The 19,119-nt window shown below is 39.3% G+C and overlaps 2 protein-coding genes across 4 annotated transcripts in view; both read left to right on the top strand.

Moving 5' to 3' along the window:
- Positions 1-8,627, top strand: part of susd6 (sushi domain containing 6) — a 38,534-nt gene extending 29,907 nt beyond the window's left edge. For all 3 annotated transcript variants that reach the window (XM_036581998.1, XM_036582000.1, XM_036581999.1), the window contains exons 3-7: positions 950-1,141; positions 1,281-1,472; positions 2,254-2,392; positions 4,092-4,498; positions 5,951-8,627. In XM_036581998.1, coding sequence (XP_036437891.1) covers positions 950-1,141; positions 1,281-1,472; positions 2,254-2,392; positions 4,092-4,498; positions 5,951-5,976 — 956 coding nt within the window. In that variant the 3' untranslated portion in view covers positions 5,977-8,627. The remainder of the gene's footprint in view (positions 1-949; positions 1,142-1,280; positions 1,473-2,253; positions 2,393-4,091; positions 4,499-5,950) is intronic.
- Positions 8,628-10,147: 1,520 nt separating this feature from the next.
- Positions 10,148-18,860, top strand: srsf5b (serine and arginine rich splicing factor 5b). The gene is made up of 8 exons (XM_036581997.1): positions 10,148-10,283; positions 10,847-10,993; positions 11,354-11,424; positions 11,566-11,670; positions 11,800-11,869; positions 13,670-13,743; positions 14,026-14,133; positions 17,584-18,860. The coding sequence occupies exons 2-8, from the start codon at positions 10,868-10,870 to the stop codon at positions 17,810-17,812; spliced, it is 783 nt and encodes a 260-aa protein (XP_036437890.1). The 5' UTR covers positions 10,148-10,283; positions 10,847-10,867; the 3' UTR covers positions 17,813-18,860.
- The last annotated feature ends 259 nt before the right edge of the window (positions 18,861-19,119 follow it).

The raw sequence follows: 19,119 nt of genomic DNA, 5'->3' as shown, positions 1-19,119 counted from the left end.
TAGTGGGTGTAGCATTAGCACCCTAACCACAGACACATCTAAGCTTCTTCTCTGTCAGATGTTGGTGCTTTTTGACCATTGTTCATTCAGAACATTATATGATTATTCAGTCAGCTGAGCACAGGCTGGCTGAAACCAAACTTACTGGTGGCCAAGAGCCTTAAGGAAATACCTAACCTAATCTCTGACTGCTGAATCTGGAGCATGTGGTTGATTTCCATGGGTAATAATTTTGACACATTTATCTGAACCTGGTAAAATATAGGGCTGAAGCCCTTGCCCACTGCCTTCCACCATGCATATACAAAACAGCATGGATTTTCCCTTCTTTTCTAAGTAAAGGGAGAAGCATCAAAGTATTGTCTATGATAATCAACCATATGCTCCAGGTACAGCAGAGAGTAGATTAAAAACTAATTAAAGTATTCTTTAATTCAATCATAGCAAAAAAGAAGGAGAGTGAAGCTCCCAGGCCAGCATAATCATTTGCCCCAGTCCAGTTTAGGAGAGATAAAGAAAGGTATCAGTTAAGTCTGTCTGAACAGGAGCTGTTTTTCCCCAGGCTTTTGCCATATTTTCATGAATGTTCTTTCCACTTTAAGACAAGGACAAAAAAAAGCTTTGCCACTTTCTAGCCTCTTTTTCTACAGATTCTAAGTGATATCAGTGGAAAGCTGTTTTGCAAACCTCCTGAGCAAGTTCAAGTAAAAAGAGCTTTAAAAAGAGTTAAAAGCAATTGCCTTGTTTGTGGTATAAATTATGTACTCTATTATTAATTGTGGCAGTGTTGACATTCAGCCGGTATCTGAAAACTTCTTTGTATAGCCCTGGCAATGAAAGAGTTTCTTTCTTTCTTTCTTCTTCTTGTAGTATAGAATAGGAATGCATTGATATCTGTACTTGTATCAGGTATTGGGTAACTCGTGCCTCTTCTCTTATGTCCCTGTAGGCTGCTCCAGACCCTCAACTGTGCAACATGGCCGTGGGAACCTTACAGAGACCAACCGAGGCTTCCTACCCATCGGCACAGTGCTGCAGTACAGCTGTGATTCAGGATACACCCTGAGTGGTGAGGGCATCATCACATGCATCGCTCCAGGCCATTGGTCTCCCAGCCCTCCACACTGCCTCAAAAATGACGGTGAGGATTTAAGTTTGGAACTGGTTGAGGGTATTAACATTTGCATTATTTTCACATACTATATTCATTTTTTAATCAGAACAGCATTAACTATCCTGAGTCACTAAATTTATGAAGGGAACATTCTCTGTTTGTCCAGTTTGTCGTCCACCCAGTGAGCCAGAGAATGGGGGCTATGTGTGCCACCCTACGCCCTGCCCCAAACTGATTGAAGGGACAGTAATCGAGTACTTCTGTGACGAGGGCTACACACTGAAAGGCTACAGGTACCACACCTGCAGGAACGGGGACTGGGACTCAGCCACGCCTATTGTCTGTCACCTTGGACAAGGTAGAGTATACTGCTGTGCCACTTGGCAATTCACTTGGATGTGATTTATAGCATAATAGTCAATATAAATAATCAATTATCAAAATGATACAATAGTCAGTTATCACACTGCTATCACTACTATGGTTTTTCATAGCTAAAAAGTGCAGTGGTCTTGAAAGACTGTGAAATATAGTGAAAACCTGTTTAGATACCTATAATCTTCATTTTGTTGTTGAGAAAAGGGTTATTAACAGTTCAGTCCGTGTTCAAAATGCTGTTACTGTTTCACTACAATGCTTTTAGAACATGTATACAATTATTAGTGAAAATGAATTCATCATTAATTTTGTGATTGCTTTAGACATAACTGTTCATTCATTTTTTCTGAATATTTGTAATTTTAATGTATGGTAATACTTAAATCATGAGGCATAATTTTGCTTTCCAGTTTTTTATTCCAGCACATTGGATTTGAACTGAAAGAATGACTGAAGGTCAAAGTGTTGACAACTAGTGAGCCTGTATACAGTTAGTGAAATCCTGGGGGATTGTGTATAAAAAAAGTGCTGTGATTCCTGTACAGTTTACTTAACCAGATGCAAATTTCATAGAAGTTTACATTTTCTACCTAAATGTCAGTCATTTCTTCATTTCTAATCTGGCTTGCTAGTATGTGCAGCCAATACAGTAAAACTTTGGTTACTTATGCGCTGTACGTGCTGATTGTGGCCTCCTGTCCAGCTGCGTTTTGCTCTAGATGCATGTGCGTCTCATATGTTGCTGTATGTGTTATTCACAGGAAAAGAGGAACGCTCTCCACTGGGTATGCCGGCTCTCTCTATTGTGGCTTCCACTGCTAGTTCAGTGGCCCTCATCCTCCTGTTGGTGGTCCTCTTTGTCCTGCTGCAGCCCAAACTCAAGTCCTTCCATCACAGCAGGTCAGACACTGTCTGCTTTATACAGAGCATACTCTCAGCATGCCATAGCATGTCTTTTTTCAGCTGTAGAGGCAGCTGAATGTAACTGCTGCACCATTTATAGTGGAAGGGAAATTTCGAATAAGAAGCCATCTTTCAGTTTCATTGAATTTGAATTTTTTGCTAATTGAAGTCATTTTGTCTCATATGTGCGTCCCACACACCCGTGCCTCTGACCGTTAGACACTATTGGAAATTGGAAAATATTACAGTTTTTCGTCCTATCTGTACCAGCTGGTCGGCTTGTTTCGTGCGCAAGCCTCCAGCCGTGGCCTCATCTGATGCAGCTGACCAAGTCAGGTGGCTTCTTGTGTACGTTTTGACAAAACTCATACCTGAAGAATTTTAACCGTTATACTGGATAAACAGGCATTGTGCCCACTGTCACCACAGCTCTTCAGGAGACCAACCGATGAAGCCATTAGTTAGATCAGTGGTTCAGCAGTTTAGTGTTTTCTCTGCTTTAACACCCCCTTCATGTCATGAACGGCCGGTTGTCTAATGAGTTGAATCAGATGTGTTTGAGCAAGAAAAACATAAATGCATGGGATACTCCAGCTGTTTGGAATATGTGATTTAGGGTTTTTTTCATGCTTGGCCCAAAATGGTTGAGCTTGCTCCCAGATTCGATTGTGGGCTTATTTGAGGAGGCAGTCAGAGTAGTTTTACCCAAATAAGAACATTTTGGAAGCTTACCCAGACCTGTCTTTGTAGAATTACAATGATGTATTGTTCTGTAATGTCTCTTTACTTTCAATAAAAGGTCTGTTTAACAACTGAAGTAAGTCTAAAATTGTAAAAACAGAAATGAACAACTCATTAACTCTTTACTTTCTAATGTTTGCTCTTTTGACAACAAACTGGCCTGACTTACCTCAGACTGCAACCCTATACAAGATAGGTTAACTGTGTTTATCTGGCATGCTGGTATAAAGGTATGACAAAGCTCATCCCTTCAAAAGAATATCAGATGAACCGGTATGTCACCCACTACTATCTTGATTAACAGCGTTTTTTGATGGGTGTGTGGCACCAACACCTGCGAATGACATGCCTTTCTTGCTTGAGAAGATTTTTATAGGTTTGTGACTAAGAAGAAGCGCATTGTATTCAGTGTTCTCAGCACTCTACATTTAGTCTAAATTTACATAAAACTAAATTGCAGTTCATTTGGATTTTATTATCTATAGAGAAAAAAATATTTAGACCAAATTATGGTATAAAAAAGTAAACACAGGAAATAACAGCATTGCACACAAGTTCGGAAGTGAACCCCAGGCCCCTGTCCTCAGGTAGACCAGAGAAGGGTTTTCTGGACTGCACTCGGGTCCAAAAAGGTTTCACACTTGACCAAAGGTACCAAACTCTACAAAAATGGCCTCAGACCCAGAAAAAAACTAAAGTTTAAATGTTCCCAGATATTTAGTAAGCTGAAATGAAGTGAATCATAAGACCAACTCGTGGAAATTTCACTAAATGTACTGTCTTTCTCATGGCAGCACTGTTTCTATAATGTGTTGTTTCATAAAAGTGTTCACAGCAGGGATCTCATTATTGTTTTTCATATTATTATTATTATTATTATTATTATTAACATCATTATTATTATTATTATTAGAAATTATTAATAATCTCCCCAACCCATTTACTCTTTCTCCAGACGTGAGCAGGGCGTGTCTGGCCAGCCTGCCTCCATGGTGGTCGAGGGTGTGCAGGTGTCTCTGCCCTCCTATGAGGAGGCTGTGTATGGCAGCGCTGGAGCGGCCGCACCTCCCCTGGAGTCCCGTGTGCAGATTGTGCTCTCTGAGGGTCCGCAGCCAGAGGCTGCTGCAGCAACGCTGGATCAGTCCCGAGCTGAGTACAGTCTGCCCTCCACGTCCTCCTCTTCCGCACGCTCCCGCCACGCCGAGACCGTGCTCGTTCACCAGGTGCCATCCTCCTCCTCCCCTCCGTCCTGGGCCGCTGAGCAGCCCGGGGCCGCAGCAGCTGCAGCCCGCAGGCCGAGCAGCGGAAGCAGCGACCAGCACAGCCTGCTCTCCCTCACATCCACTGAGGACTATGGCGATGGTAAACATGCTTTAAAGGAACAGTTTGGGAAAAATTGTACATAGTTATCGCACTCTACCAAAGATGTTATCCAAGATGTATTTAGTATTTAAAGTCTGCTGTCTTAGTTTTACACTTGAGCTACAAAGCTAATCCAGCTAACAAGTAATGGAAGCTTATACTTCACCAGTTAGCGTTGTGCAAACATCATCTGCATCTCTGTATCATCATACACTTGCGTCAAACTGCATCAAGTTTAAGCTATGTAGCATACTTTTAAAGATTTATGATTACTTAAAATTGATGTGAATTGGCAGTCGCAGCATATTTTTTCCTTACATACCAAGATGTATTTCTGAGTAAAGACAGTATTAAGGATCTCTGAGCTATCTGACCATTTCTCCTCGATTGGAGTAGCGGGATGGGGAGTTAAAACCTGAAATTATTGGTCAATGTTATGGGTAACACTTTATTTGGATTGTCGCCTGTAGATGCTTTCCAGATGCTTATCACCTTAATTTTCTCTAACCCTAAACCTGGGCCTAACCTGAACTTTTTAAACTTGACCCAAAACCTTAACCTAACCCTCATTCTGGTCCTAAACCTAAATCCTGGTCCTAATTCTAATCTTCTTAAGAATCAGCTGAGTTTCACCAGATGGTTTGTTGATAATTTAGACATCTATAAATCATCATCACGCTCTAACCTTAACTTCAATTCAAAATCTAACCCTAACCTTGGTCCTAAACCTAAAACTGCTGAAAATTAATTGAGTTTCACCATATAGTTTGTTAAAAATTGAACATTCAATCTGGGGCTATCCAAATGACCTGGGACTGTATTATTGTTCCCTGCCAGCTGGTGCACGGTGATGTAACCAAAAATGAGAAGACGTTTTCATTTCAGAAATTACCATGTTTTAAACAATGATTATAGGAAAACAAGAATTTAGTTCTTTATATGATATATGATACAATAAATCATGCTCAATGTGACCAGAGACAAAAAAAAAATTGATTTCAGGTTTAACAACTCAAGGCAATTTGAGACAAGTGTTTGATGGTTTAAAGTGGAATTCCACCAATTTTTCAAAGTTTTTGCCTAATTATATTAAGATCTATATTAAGTCATTCAGAGTGGTTTCATATTAAACTTGCTAAGTCAGAATTAACATAAGTTGGTATGTTTCTCTACAATGATTCATCTACAGTAAATGAATTATGCACAGGTTTTTTTTTAAAAATCAGTGGCATTCCCCTTTAAGCATGCTGTTTGCACAATGCTAATTAAACATTAAAAGCTTCTGTTACCTGTTAGCTATGTTAGCTGTATAATAGGGGTGTATAAAACTAACTTTGGCAAACTTCAGACATAAAATGTATCTTGGCTTGGAGTCAATTTTTTTTTAACTATTCCTGTAATGCTTAGTTTGACCTGTCTAACACAATGTGTTTTTTTCCTTTTGTTAAACAGATATACCATTGCTGAAGGAGGCCTGAGAGCACATGCAGTGTCCTCCTCTCTGTGGATGATGACCAGGACTGTGGCTCTTTAAGCTTTTTACCAAACCCTTCCCCCACTGCTGCCCTACAGAATGCAGGAATAACCAAATGCCTGTCAGTTGCCCTTTGACTGTACACTCTCTGGCCCTGGTATTTGAGCTGTGATTTACTGGTCATGTACAGGGGTGCCCAGATATGCTCCCTCAAATTGTTGCAGAGATGCTATATAAAACCTAGGATTATGTATATTGCATACATAATATGAGCTGAATAACATAACTCAGTTGTAAACTACACCTTTTCCCAATGGTGTACTAATAAGCAGTTGCACTCACAAAGGCTTACCTTGTCACAGTCGTAAGGAATTGCTAATTATGAATGCATTCAATTTCTATGCTATGTAAGAGGTGGTGAATGGAGCTTTGTTCCATTACTGACTGTGACCTCTTACGAAGGGGTTTGTTTCGCAAAGATATGCTAGATCAGACCCTTATCATTTTTAAAATGCTGCATGTTATTTGCATCTTTTTCATCTCAACCCACCTCCACCCCAAAAAGAAAAAATTTGCGCACACCACAGAAAACGCATGACAACACACGTCATCTCCACGCTCAATGGTAAGACACAGGGATGAACTGGTTTACATAGTACTGTATTCCAAAACACGCTTGCCTTTTTTGTTTGTATTTAGCTTCATCCTACCGGTTGGACTGTTGTTGTTGAAGGGCGCTCCAAAGTGACTAGTCTTATTTCCATTTTCCTATTAACTCAACATAGGACATTTATTTTTTACCGTCTGTTTTTGGAATGGGTGTCCTCAAACCAAGATGTCTTTAGTTTGTTTGCTTTTAAGTGTTTTTTGAATATTTCATTTCTGTCTGATTTAGGGAATTAAATTAAACTTAGGGAATTAAATTAAACACGATTGCACCTTCACAATACTAAATCTAGCAAGACTAGGTCATCTGGACCCAGAATCCTGAAGAAAAAATATAGAGCAGAGCTGCATCTGTCTTGCAGGCAGGTTTTGTATCCCACCCTCAAACTGTACACTGTAAATCCAAATGTTTTTTATAACACCATGTTAACATCATTGTTGAAGAAGAGAATAAACACCTGGGGCAGCTTCCTGAACCCAGATTAAGTTTAAGGCTAGAGTAAAAAGAAGTTCCAGTTATGAATCACCATTGACTCATTAATTATGTCCACAACTAGGATTAATCCATGTCGGGGGAAAATTGACCCAGTCAAGCCTTCCCCAGTTTGTTTAATGATGATTAATTGTTTTTATATTAAAATTGCCATTTGAGTGCAATTTTTATATAACTAGAGATGCATTTTTAATTATATCTTAAATTATTCAATGTTGTCCTAACAAATTTGTACCTTATAAATTGGCAGTCTGGCACACAACATTCAGCATTTCAGCCTGAAGTCTGAAAAAATGGATGTACTGGTCTTGGTCTTCTTGTCATTTTACTTATGTTTATTTTGCTTTCCTGTATCCTTACATTATAATTGAATTACACTTGCCTGCCTCTAAAACGACTTCTGATTTTTGATTGTCACCATGCAGCAGCGGGGTGGGAAAAATAATATAACCAATAATATCATGTTTCATCTTTTTCTTCTACCACCCTCCCCCATCATTGAGAGGAAACTCTCATCTAGCTCAGAGACCCTCACTGATGCAGTGTTTCACTCAGAAAGTACATTATGATTTCCATGTCATGATTAAAATCTAAACCTTTGGATTTACAGTGTAGTGTATACAAAGCACCTCATGGAGCTTGCTTGTAATTCACTCACATTTAGCAACCTGAAGATTCTCCACAAGGGGGTGCCATTAGCAGTCAAATAGCTTTTGATGCTTCATAAGTTCTTCACATCAATAACAGTGTCCCCTTGTTTCTTTGTGACCATTTACCACTGATCCACACCATGTGGATTACCATATGATTCACGGGTGATGAACTTGTCTGAAATCATGCGTCCTAATATTTTCTTTCAGTTTTACCTGGTTTCAGAAGGGCAACAGTTTGTGTGAAGTGTGAATGGACATCCTCCAGTTTCCTGGCTCTTTTCTTTTAAACATATTTGCTGTTTTTTGTCAAAATGTCTAACTGAAGACAAAACAGAGCTGTCGCCTTAAGACTTTTCATAAATTACATTTCATAATCTTGTAATCATGTTTCTTCCGTCTCACGTGCTTCACAGTATTGATAATGTCTTCAGTTTCCTTATGGCCTTACTTTTTATTTTCTATGCATAAACACTGTTTTGTGGGTTTTCAGAGGTATAGGGTTCTCTTTATTTTCACAGGACATGACAACAAGAATGTCCATTCTTTCTCCCCTAAAGCTTTTCTTTGTGACTGTAATAGCTGTAATATCTACATCACAGCATCTAAGTTCTAATTTCTGTTTTTGCAACTGCTGTACTTTATAAAGAGAAGTCCTTGTTTTGTCCCTCAGCACCATTGAATGGTGTTTGCCATCTCATTTTCCCCTTTTCAGCTGTTTTGTTTTTTCTCCTCTGTACATTGCAGTGGGTGTGAAGATAGTATTTTAATATTTGTATAAAGTTTAATTTAATTCTACAGTGTGTGTATATAACTATTTCTAATTAAAGCTTTCTTTTGAAGTGCCTTGGTTGCCATGACTGATTTTTCTGTTTGTTTTTTTTTTTCACATCAAGATTGACTTAAGGACCCTAGTATCATGCAGTTAGTCATTTAAGATTGGAGTGAATCTTGTATTTTTGGTGTGGTGTTCACCAAAAAAAGAAAAAAAAAATCTGGTGCCTTCATGTCATCTAGTGGCTACTGCTGGTAGTGATGTGTTCAGGCTGTTTAGGCAACTAAATATTAAAGGCAAGTTTAAAATTAATCACTTACACTTGCAAGTACATAAAATTTCTACATACATGATGCTGCTCATCACAAAATCCCAGAATATCATTGGGCCTCATTCACCAAAGGAGAAATTTCTTCTTAAAATGCTTTTATGCAGTTTTCATGAATATTTGTTCTTGGGTAAGAACAGAATATACCCACACTCAAGAGCACAAAAGTGCAAACAATTCTGTGGTTTAAGAACACGTCGTGAATCTGACGTAGACTTTTCTAAGAGCCTTTCTCAGCAACAAATTTACGAAGTAATTTAGGAAGATATTGGTGAATGAGGCCCAACGTGTCTAACACAGATGCCGCTGGCAACCCACTCATGTCCAACTAAATTTAGTAAATCAAACAGAAAATGATGCAGATTAATATTATTATTGGCCTGAAGTGATTTTGCATATGTATACCTTAGATGGACATCTAACAGAACCCATTTGACCCATTTTTTACATTTAATTTGCATACTTTCATTCACAAACAAATGTGGGTTTTCTAGTTTGTTAAAAATCTGTATGTGACCAAATGATACATGAATAAAACTCAAATTTTAGCCATATGAATGGATTGATTTAAAAAATGTCCTACAGTTCTCTTTAAGCAAGCTTGGAGAACACACACAAAAGGAAATGTAAAACTTTAGACATGGACATTAACACCTTTCAAAAATGTGTAGTGATGCTATAAGAAACATTTTTCTGTAGTGCTGTATAATATTTCTTAGAACATTTCTAATTCCTGTAGTTTTCCTGTAGTTCTGTCTTATTGTAATCTATAGGCCTATTATTCATTTACAAAAAGATGCTAATACTATGGTTCTTCAGATTGAAGGAGAATGTGTTTGGTTCTATAGAACCATTTTGAAAATTGTTCCAAGCTTGACATTGTAACAATAGCAGAACCCTTTTTTGCTACATAGAACCATTTACGACAATCTGAAGAACTATTTCACCATACAAAATGAAATGGTTCTAAATAGAACCATTCCCACTAAAGAACCCTGAAAAAAACATATTTTTTAAGTAAGTCTCATACTGAAAATAAACGTACGTCAAGAGTGCTTATTAATCTCATATCATGAAAAAAAGGCCAAAGAATATTTAATTTATTTTGCTCAGCATTTGAAACACATTTTTCTAATGAAACAATACACGTCATTGTCTTTTCCAAATGGGGCTCTTATAAAGGACGCTTTACTTTCGGTTAAAATGTATTTTGCCTTTACTTTGCACACATATTTGTGAATATAAGATAAACTCGTCGTTATTTCGTTCCTCCTTGAAAGCTGCTCACTAATCGCTAGAGGACGGTCTCTCCGCTGCTGTGTTACACACTAACGCCATTTTGTGAAACGTCGCTGATTAGCAGCTGAGCACAGACGCTGGAGTTAGAGGACTAGTGAAGGTAAGTTAAGGTTTTTCAGTTTTTAGGACATCTAAAACAGGAATTATGTTGTTTAAATATCTTATTTGTGTAGTGTTGCCTTTAATACGGCTTTATCGGTTGTACACTCGTCGGTTTTGTGCTTCTGCAGGCTTGCAGGCTAACAGGCCTGCTAACGTTAGTAGTTAGCTAAGCTAGCTGGCTAAGTTACTCGGGTTCATGAACGTAAACACGCCTTTGTGTTTTCACAAATTCATTCCTCTTTTTTCGTTTCTCTTGTTGCGGTTTTTATTGCCACTCAAGTTACGAAGACTACGACTACACAGTATAGACAAGGTTGAAGTTGTTTTCTTATTCGAATTTCCCGTTCCACCTTAAATGGCGCTAGAAGGTAACTGCCGCACCATTTAAGGTGGAACGGGAAATTCGAATAAAAGGCCAGTGTCAGCTGTGTACCATATGGCCTGTTTAATATCTGCGTAGTTAATACTAGCTAATAATACTAGGTTATGCCACCCAGGTTAGCTGATATAATGCAGAGTAGTCAGATGTTTTGTTTTTTTTCTGTGCGTTTAACGTTATAGGCCTCCTTAAAACCGTGAACCATGAGCGGGTGTCGCATTTTCATCGGCCGGTTGAACCCCTCCGCCAGAGAGAAGGATGTTGAGCGCTTCTTCAAGGGCTACGGAAGGATCCGAGACATCGACCTGAAAAGAGGCTTTGGATTTGTGGTGAGCTCATTCTTGCATCTCTCATGAGTAGCTGTAATACAAAATGCAGTGGTCACTTCATGCCAGGCCAGTTCAGGCCATGTAGGTTAGGTCAGGATGCTGGCCATTGCATTGCAGTGGGTGTAAAGAGGGTGGTTTAAAGAACCCATATTCTATTAATTTCCTTTTTTCTTTTATGTTTTTTGTCCATTTGTTGATATTTATGCAGGGGTGGGCGATATGGCAAAATTATATTGCGATACTTAAAGGCATTTTCAAGATACACAGTATGCATCACAATATTTAGTTTTACTAACTATAAGGAATATTTGAAGTATAACTAAGTTAACCCAACGTGTTTGTTCTGTCTCTTACACGTAGGAGTTTGATGATCCAAGAGATGCAGAGGATGCGGTGTATGAGCTTAATGGAAAAGAGCTGTGCAATGAGAGGTAGATTGTTTCTATACTCATTTCTGTTGGCTTTTGGGTCTCTCTTAGATTATATCCTGGGGTAAACCCATCATGATAAAGGTCGAAACCTGAGATAATCAGGTAATGTCCCAGGAATCACTGTAGTCTGTTTATATGCAGGGTTACTATAGAACATGCCCGCGTCCGCTTGCGTGGGGGTAGGGGTCGAGGAGGTGGAGGACGCTTCCCGGATCGTTATGGCCGTGGATCGCAGGATAGCCGGAGGTAGGCATTAACTGTTAATAAATCTATGTTTTTGAGTGTTTTTTCTATGTTTTCATATGGCATACAAAAAAAAACAGGCATTTATGCTGTGTGCAGCTGTGAGAGTTTTTTATATGTTGTTCCTCTCAGGAATCCCCCTCCTATGCGTACTGAGAACCGCCTGATTGTAGAAAACCTTTCATCAAGAGTGAGCTGGCAGGTGAGTGTCCAGTGCTTCAGTCTGTCAGGTGTTGGTGGCTATGTACTTAAGAGTGGTAAAATTGAGCTGAATTTGTAGTACTCCTCTTTTGATTGAGACGTAATTTAAGTCATTTAAATTAAAGGCAAAACAGTACAGGCAAAGAGTTTGCATCAGACCTCCCAAAATCGTATTTTTAAAAACTTTTAAGCTCTTTTAACAAACCTTTTATTCATTAATGAAACTAGTAGAGATGGAAAAAAGAGATCAAGAACTAGACCATAGTAACTTTCCTGTTTTAACCAATTGTTCACCCCTTTATTTGCCAGCCTGATCGTTGTGTCGTATGGAAGAGCTCGCTAATGGTGGCCCTAAGCCCTTCAGGGTCCCTCTCTCTGGGTTGAGCCTGAGCCCTTCTTGGCGGCCCGTGTGGTCCTCTCCTAGTTGATTCCTGCTGGTGTGTGAAAACTCGCTGGGGGGGCACGTTCCTCTCGCTCTTAGACGCATTTGCTGCCGCTTCATGGCGGAAGTGGGACGGAGCCGTGCTGAAAGAGAGAGCCAGAGAGCGAAACAGAGAGAGGGGCAGAGAGAGCAGAAAGGGAAAGGGACAGAGCGGGTCTGTGGCGTATTCGATCGAGGGGGTTCGGTAATTTGAGAGGCTTCGGTCGGTTTCCTCCCCCACCCCGCTCTCACGTGGCCCAGGAGTTAAGCTGCGGTGCGAGGTTTTGGTCTGGGACAGACCCAGTGGCCACACTCCCAGGTATCAGTCCACTCTCTTCCTCCCTGTTCACTCTCAGCGCCCTCGCAGGGGCACACGGGGCGGGATTGGCAGGGGGAATCCCTTTGCCCTACCGCCTACAACATGGGGGGCTTTCTTTGTTGTTTTCTTTTAATCTTTTTCAACAAGCCGTTCCACACAGATCTTATGCTGGTCTGGTTTATGTACTGACTGGGTCCAAGAATGTCAAAGCAATGCTGTTGACAGTAGGCCTATCACAGTTATTACATAATCAACAGATTGCGATTGTTTAAACTGAGTGCAGTTTTTTTTTTTTCACACTTATTAGTTTTTACAATCAAATGTTTTGTCACAAAAAACAGAATTTGCATTTCCATCAGTTGAATTGAGACACATTCATGTGAATGAATGAAAGCAATAAAGACATTTATTGAGGGTCTTATGAAAACTAAGGTTCTACCTTCTGAATGGTGCCGTAACACCTTTAGAGGGCAGCGGTGAGTAATGTTTGTTTATTTTAGCAGTAGTTGTGTCTGTGGTCAGTTGGCAGCTACTGAGTAGCTAGGGAACAAAATAGCCAGTTGGCCAGTTTGGAAACCTCAGGTTTGTATGTTACAGTTGCATCCCTACCTATAATCTCTCTCTCGCTCTCTCCCTCTGGAGTCACATACACACATTAGGAAGAAATTGTACAACAGATTTATCCTTTTGAAACTCCTCTGAGGTTTTGAACATTTAATGAAAGTGGCCAAGTGTTTTTTTTTCATGAAATGAATCCATTACTGCTAAACTATAAAGGCTTCCATTTCTAATCTATGTTGTATGCCCTAACTAACAATATACTTCCACTACACTAGAGTGTAAAAGGTATGTAAGGAAACTCTTCCAGGTCTTTTGTATTTTAGCTCTTAAGCTGTATTCATGCACAAGGTTTAGATCTGTGCTTAGAGATTCTTGGACCCTGTCTGCTGTGGTTGAACTAGGATTCAATTATCCTTAGCCATGTTTTCATTAGTATATTATGGCTTCACTGTGGTTTTGATACCTACCTATTCTAACTGGAATGCTCTTTCACTGTGTAGGACCTGAAGGATTTCATGAGGCAGGCGGGGGAGGTAACTTTTGCAGATGCTCATCGGCCAAAGCTCAATGAAGGGTGAACCTGTTTATATGTTATTCTCTCTGTATTTCTTTTTTTAAAAATGTTGTTTTCTGTGTTTGCAATAGAAAATAAAATGAATTGTACATGCCTTTATGTGTATCAGAAATTCTTTTTAAATTTGGGATGTTTTCATTTAGAAAATAAAAATAAGCTACTGTGAGTAGTTCTGTCATTACAGGCAGATGCAAAAGAGTCTAGGTAATGGAGAGAGTTGCCAGTGTCCAGAAAGTTTAACTGTCCTTTTAAATTCTGTTATTTGTGATCTGTGCTCCACAGCGTGGTCGAGTTTGCCTCCCACAGTGATCTGAAAAATGCTCTTGAGAAACTGTCTGGGAAAGAAATCAATGGAAGGAAGATCAAGCTCATTGAAGCAGCCAGGAAAAAGTGAGTTTTTCTTATTTTTAACTGTTCACAACAGTAGAATGAACTCAGTTTTTTGGCATTTCCCAACAGGTCCATTTTTTCAGTGTTTTGTCATATGCTATATCAGTACTCAGCTTATGTACCGTTCCATTTACTGCTGTGGTCAGATAACTTGCTGAGGGAATGAATGAACAGAGGAATTTCTGTTTGTTTTGTTTGGTGTGAGCTGTTAAGGGAGGTACCATTATTCTATTTTGCACTATTTCCTAGTCATTCTTCCCCAAACCTACTGCGTCCATAGCTCATTGCATTTGTATTGGAATTTTTAAAATGTCACGACTGGGAAAACATCAGTTTGTCTGCTTGAAGAGGCTGTATAATGTAAGCCTGATTTTTCCTTGTCTTTCGGAAACTTAACTTGTAAAAAATTTCGATTAATTATTCCTGTGATATAGGGCTGGGTGATAAAACGATAACGATAAGTATCGCGATATAACTTTTCCTCAATAGAGCGATAAGACATGTTTGATAAATGTTCGATATAATATATGGTGTACATTCTCACACTTCCACGTTTTAGCGAAAGCCCCGGTGGCGTTTTCTACTGCAAGGAAAGCGACACTACTCTGCTGTCGCCAGGAGAGGGCGCACTTCCGAAATTTTCGACTTGATTAGAGAGGGAGGGGGCCACGAGTAAAAAAAAAGGGGTCGCCAAATATACTTTAGCAACAGCTGAAGCGCGGAGTTATACAGTCCCTGTTTGAGCGGAGCGACCGGCGATCTGTTCTCCTGTGACCGAGTGACGAGGTCAGTGGTGTAACTGTACTGTCCTACAGCGAACTCACCTCTTTCCGTGCATCCTAACAACTTTAGCGGTGTTAAATCACGTCTGCAGCGCCGTGTTACAGCGCCAAACCGTCATATTTTAGTATTAGTGCATTCTCGAGCAACGAAAGTGAAAGAAAGAAGTGGGTTCATGTTTGAAAGTAAACTGGGGAAGCTGTGAGGCATTGGAGAGCGGGAGAGCGCTGTCTTTCCAGGCTAGCTGTTTTTAGCAGCTGGCTAACTTGAAGCAGCGCTTCGGCAAAACACAGTGAATTGATGATACGGTAGATCAAACAAGACACCGCTTTCAGTTTAAACATACCTAAAAGGAGGACTCTGTGACTGGTGTGAGAGATTCATACTGCAGATAATGCTTTTACACAGCGAATGTCAGATATACTGCGGTTCACCCCTTAAACTACTACAGTAGCATAGAGAAACCCAGTCGTCGCTAGCTGGTGTCTGAATACTGTGATACGCTCTGAAATGGATGTGGTTGGAGTGACAGCAGTGACCTACCGAACCGAGTTGACGTTGTTGAGAAACTAAAGAGTTTAGCACTGTTGTTGGCCACTTGTTTAGCATTTGTAACGGGGTAGCCAGTGCTCAATAATCTGTTTTCTTTCTTAAATCATGACTATTACAAAAATTGCAGCTGTGCTTTTCCAGCTAATAAAAACAGCTCAGAAACTTTCTCCCACTCTTCCATGACAGATTAGTGAAATGTTCCACTGTTTGCCGAGTGTTTGTCATGATCCGACCATAAGTGATAGTTTAAAACCACAATTAACCACCCAGGAGCGAAATCAGCCTTCAAACGTGAAAGAAATCATGATTTGACATTTATCGTGATATGTATCGATATCGGACGATATGAATTTTGTTTATCGTGATAACGTTTTTGGCCATATCGCCCAGCTCTACTGTGATATCACAACCATGTAGACATTATATATGAGCTCTTATTCAGTCTACAGCAGTTCAGCTGCTCTTGCACTTTTAAATGATAAGGAATGTTGTTACTGCAGACAGTGTGTAACAGTGAGCCTGTCACGAACAGTTTAGCTGGCGATTAATTGTTGTATAAATAATTGCAGTTAATTATTTAATCGTCTGTTTTTTATGCAACTAATGAAGTCTAAAGCAGCTATATTGGCTTACTACTGTCTTGCTTAGGTAGCTCTTTACTTTGCAGCTAATAAGAGATGATGCACTGCTCTGTACTGTTTGCAACAAGTGTCTGTAATTACATGGTCAACCAAAGCTCACATTTTTGAATTGAGGTTGTGAAAATGTGAGGGGAAAAGAGCTTACTCTGCAAGCATGCGTTCTAAAATTAGCATTAGATGTACTAGGTATTACAAAACAAACATTCCCCCTAAACATGTTACAGCACACAGTTAAAGTTAGAACTTTGTTAGAAAAAGAAAAGTCAGGAGAAATAAGTGATTCCTTTTATTTAAATTTATTTGGCTTAAATCAACTAATGAAAACACATCTGGCTCAGATTCTGCCTGTTGTGATACCATATGATTTGTGAAATATGACTGCGGGAAATAATTGCGATCAGATAAAAAAAAATTACGATTATTTAAAACAATTGCCGCCAGGTCATTATGTAATAATTGTGAGAGGCCTGTTTAGCAGAGTTATAGGAGTGGAAGATATAGGACAAATTCTTAACGTTGTACTGTTTCTGGCTGTCAGGAAGCAAACGGATCCACACAGCCAAAACTGAGTGGCTGAAGTTTGTTTGAATGAAATCCTCCTACCACTGAGGATTTCATTTAAACTCAGTATTTCAGCATTTCAGGTCATACTTTTTTGAATGAGGAGAAATACAGGGCAGTCAATCAGAACAAATGTCCTTGCACAGTAACTAAAACAAGTTTGTTTAATGTTAAAGAATAAAGAGAGAGAAAAGGGGCATGTAAAAATGAATTATGTCTCTTTTTGGTAAGAGGAATCCCACAGATTTTTAAAATAATTTCTCCAGAATTCAGTGTAAATAAAAAGTAAACCAAGTCATTTAGAGTGTTTAGATGTCTAATGGTTCATTGTAGAGAAGCTGACTTGACTCTTATTTTACAGTGGAGGTGACGACAACCTTTGCTCATTGCCATTTTATTTACAATATTTGTTGGTCCAGTGTGACCAGTGAACCTGCACGTCTTCTGATTTTTTTTATGTGTAATGTTGATGATAAAGTAGTAGTAAATCTGAAAAACTTTGGAAGACTCTTTTGCCTCACAGCACCCTGTATGTATCTCTCCACCTTGATTTAGATTACAAATGTATCATAAAACAATTTCACACATCAGGCAGCGTATTCCTAACCATTTCATGCAGTAATTTTGTGGTGTAACGTTAAAGACGTCTGGCTGCTATCACCACCACTGTGAATGATTCTGACTCAATAAGTTTCTCCAGAATACATCATCCCACATTAAACCACTCTGAATATTTGGTTTTTATCTTAAGCATTTAATTACACAAACATTTTGAAAAAGCAGTGTAATTCCCCTTTCATCACAAATTTTATGTGTAAAAAATATAAAAGGTAACCTTAAGCCCTTTTCCCCCCTCACTTGGCAGAAGTATACATGCAGTGCTTTTAACTCTGATGTTCTCCTGCTCTTTTCTCAGGTCCAGGAGTCGTTCCCGTTCCAACAGCTCATCCCGTTCCCGTTCTCGTAGCCGTTCTCCTTCCCGCAGCCCCAAAACCCACAAACGCTCCCGCAGCCGCTCCTCATCACCCTCTCCCTCCCCCGTCCAGAGAGCCAAAGAGACGAAGCGGGCGCGTACAGACTCTGGGTCACCACCAGCTCAGCGGGCCACAGCCTCGCGATCTCCCTCTACTGACAGCCGCCGCTAAAGCAACTCTGTCCATCCAGCTGAAGCTTTACTCTTTGGTCAGTCGCTGTCAGTCACTCTCTCGTGCCTGTTTTGCGTCTGTGTCAAACTGGCATTATAGTTCCTCTGAGCGGTGGAACAGTTTTTATCTTTACAGCCACAGATAGCAGCCGTGACCTCCAGCCTGAAGCCTGCTATTCCTTCACTCACTCTTCAGAGGTAGATTTGTGTCAGAGCTCTGGTTTTCTACTTTTCACAGTAAACGTTTGCTTTGCTTTCATGTGCTTTTGAGTGATGTCACATTTTCACCAGAATGAGAGCAGTGATATTTCTAGAAATATTGATAGGTAAGTACTGTTTTATATTAATTTGTGTTTTCTGGTCATTGTGTAAAAGTAATGGAAACGACCTTAATACTATTGTGAAACCTTACGTTCTTCATGTGAAGACTGTGGCTGTGTATAAGTTTGTTTTTTTGTTAATAAACAAAATTTTACTATCCACTTCATTGCAGGAGGACCATGTTTAACATAAAGTAGTACAATTTTAAAAGATGTTTCTAACAGTTATGTTGAAGCTGTAATGCTGTGTTTTTATTTTAGCATCAAGACAGGCATTGGCATAGAGGGGTTTTATGCATGCCTCTTCACATTTGAATTACAAGAATACATGAATTTGATTTTATGTATTACTACATGAATAAAACATAAAAATTCTAATACTGTTCTGCTGTTACCATCATTTCAAGTACAGAATTGTCACAGTTGCAACATGAAATGGAAAAATTACAGAACAGTTCACCAACAGAAAATGTACTCCAGGTAATGCTTAAGAAAATGTGCTTTTCAAAAAGGAAAACAGAAATCAATTCATGTTTAAAATCATTTTGGTCTTCAACTTTCAGATGAGGTCATCTCTTCAGCACAGACTGATTTAAAGCTGAACTATTATGAGGCTGGACCTTACATCATAGACCTTACATCATTAAGATCCTTAAAGGAGCTCTCAGGTCAGAATGAAAAATCTTGTAGTGAGAGAATACTGATGAAAAAAAAAGGGAAAAAAAAAAACATGAATTCTGCTAAACTAATGATTCTGAGGGATGCAGAATACAGCGCAACATGACAACATATTAAATGTTAGTTGTAGGCCAGAATTCACCCTTTAAACAGCAGATAGTCTTGTGACTTGTTGGTCATTGTGTTGTCTTCACTGTTGGTGGAATGACGGGTATTATTTTGGCTTTAAATGACATCACTATATATTGACTATAGAAGTTTACACTTAGAGTTTCAACCCATATTTTATTAATCAGTAATAGTACACTAT

This window comes from Colossoma macropomum, unplaced genomic scaffold, assembly GCF_904425465.1.
Source record: "Colossoma macropomum unplaced genomic scaffold, Colossoma_macropomum, whole genome shotgun sequence".
Taxonomy (NCBI): Eukaryota; Metazoa; Chordata; class Actinopteri; order Characiformes; family Serrasalmidae; genus Colossoma; species Colossoma macropomum.
Note: the sequence above shows the minus strand (reverse complement) of the source record. Positions and strands in the feature narration are given on the sequence as shown.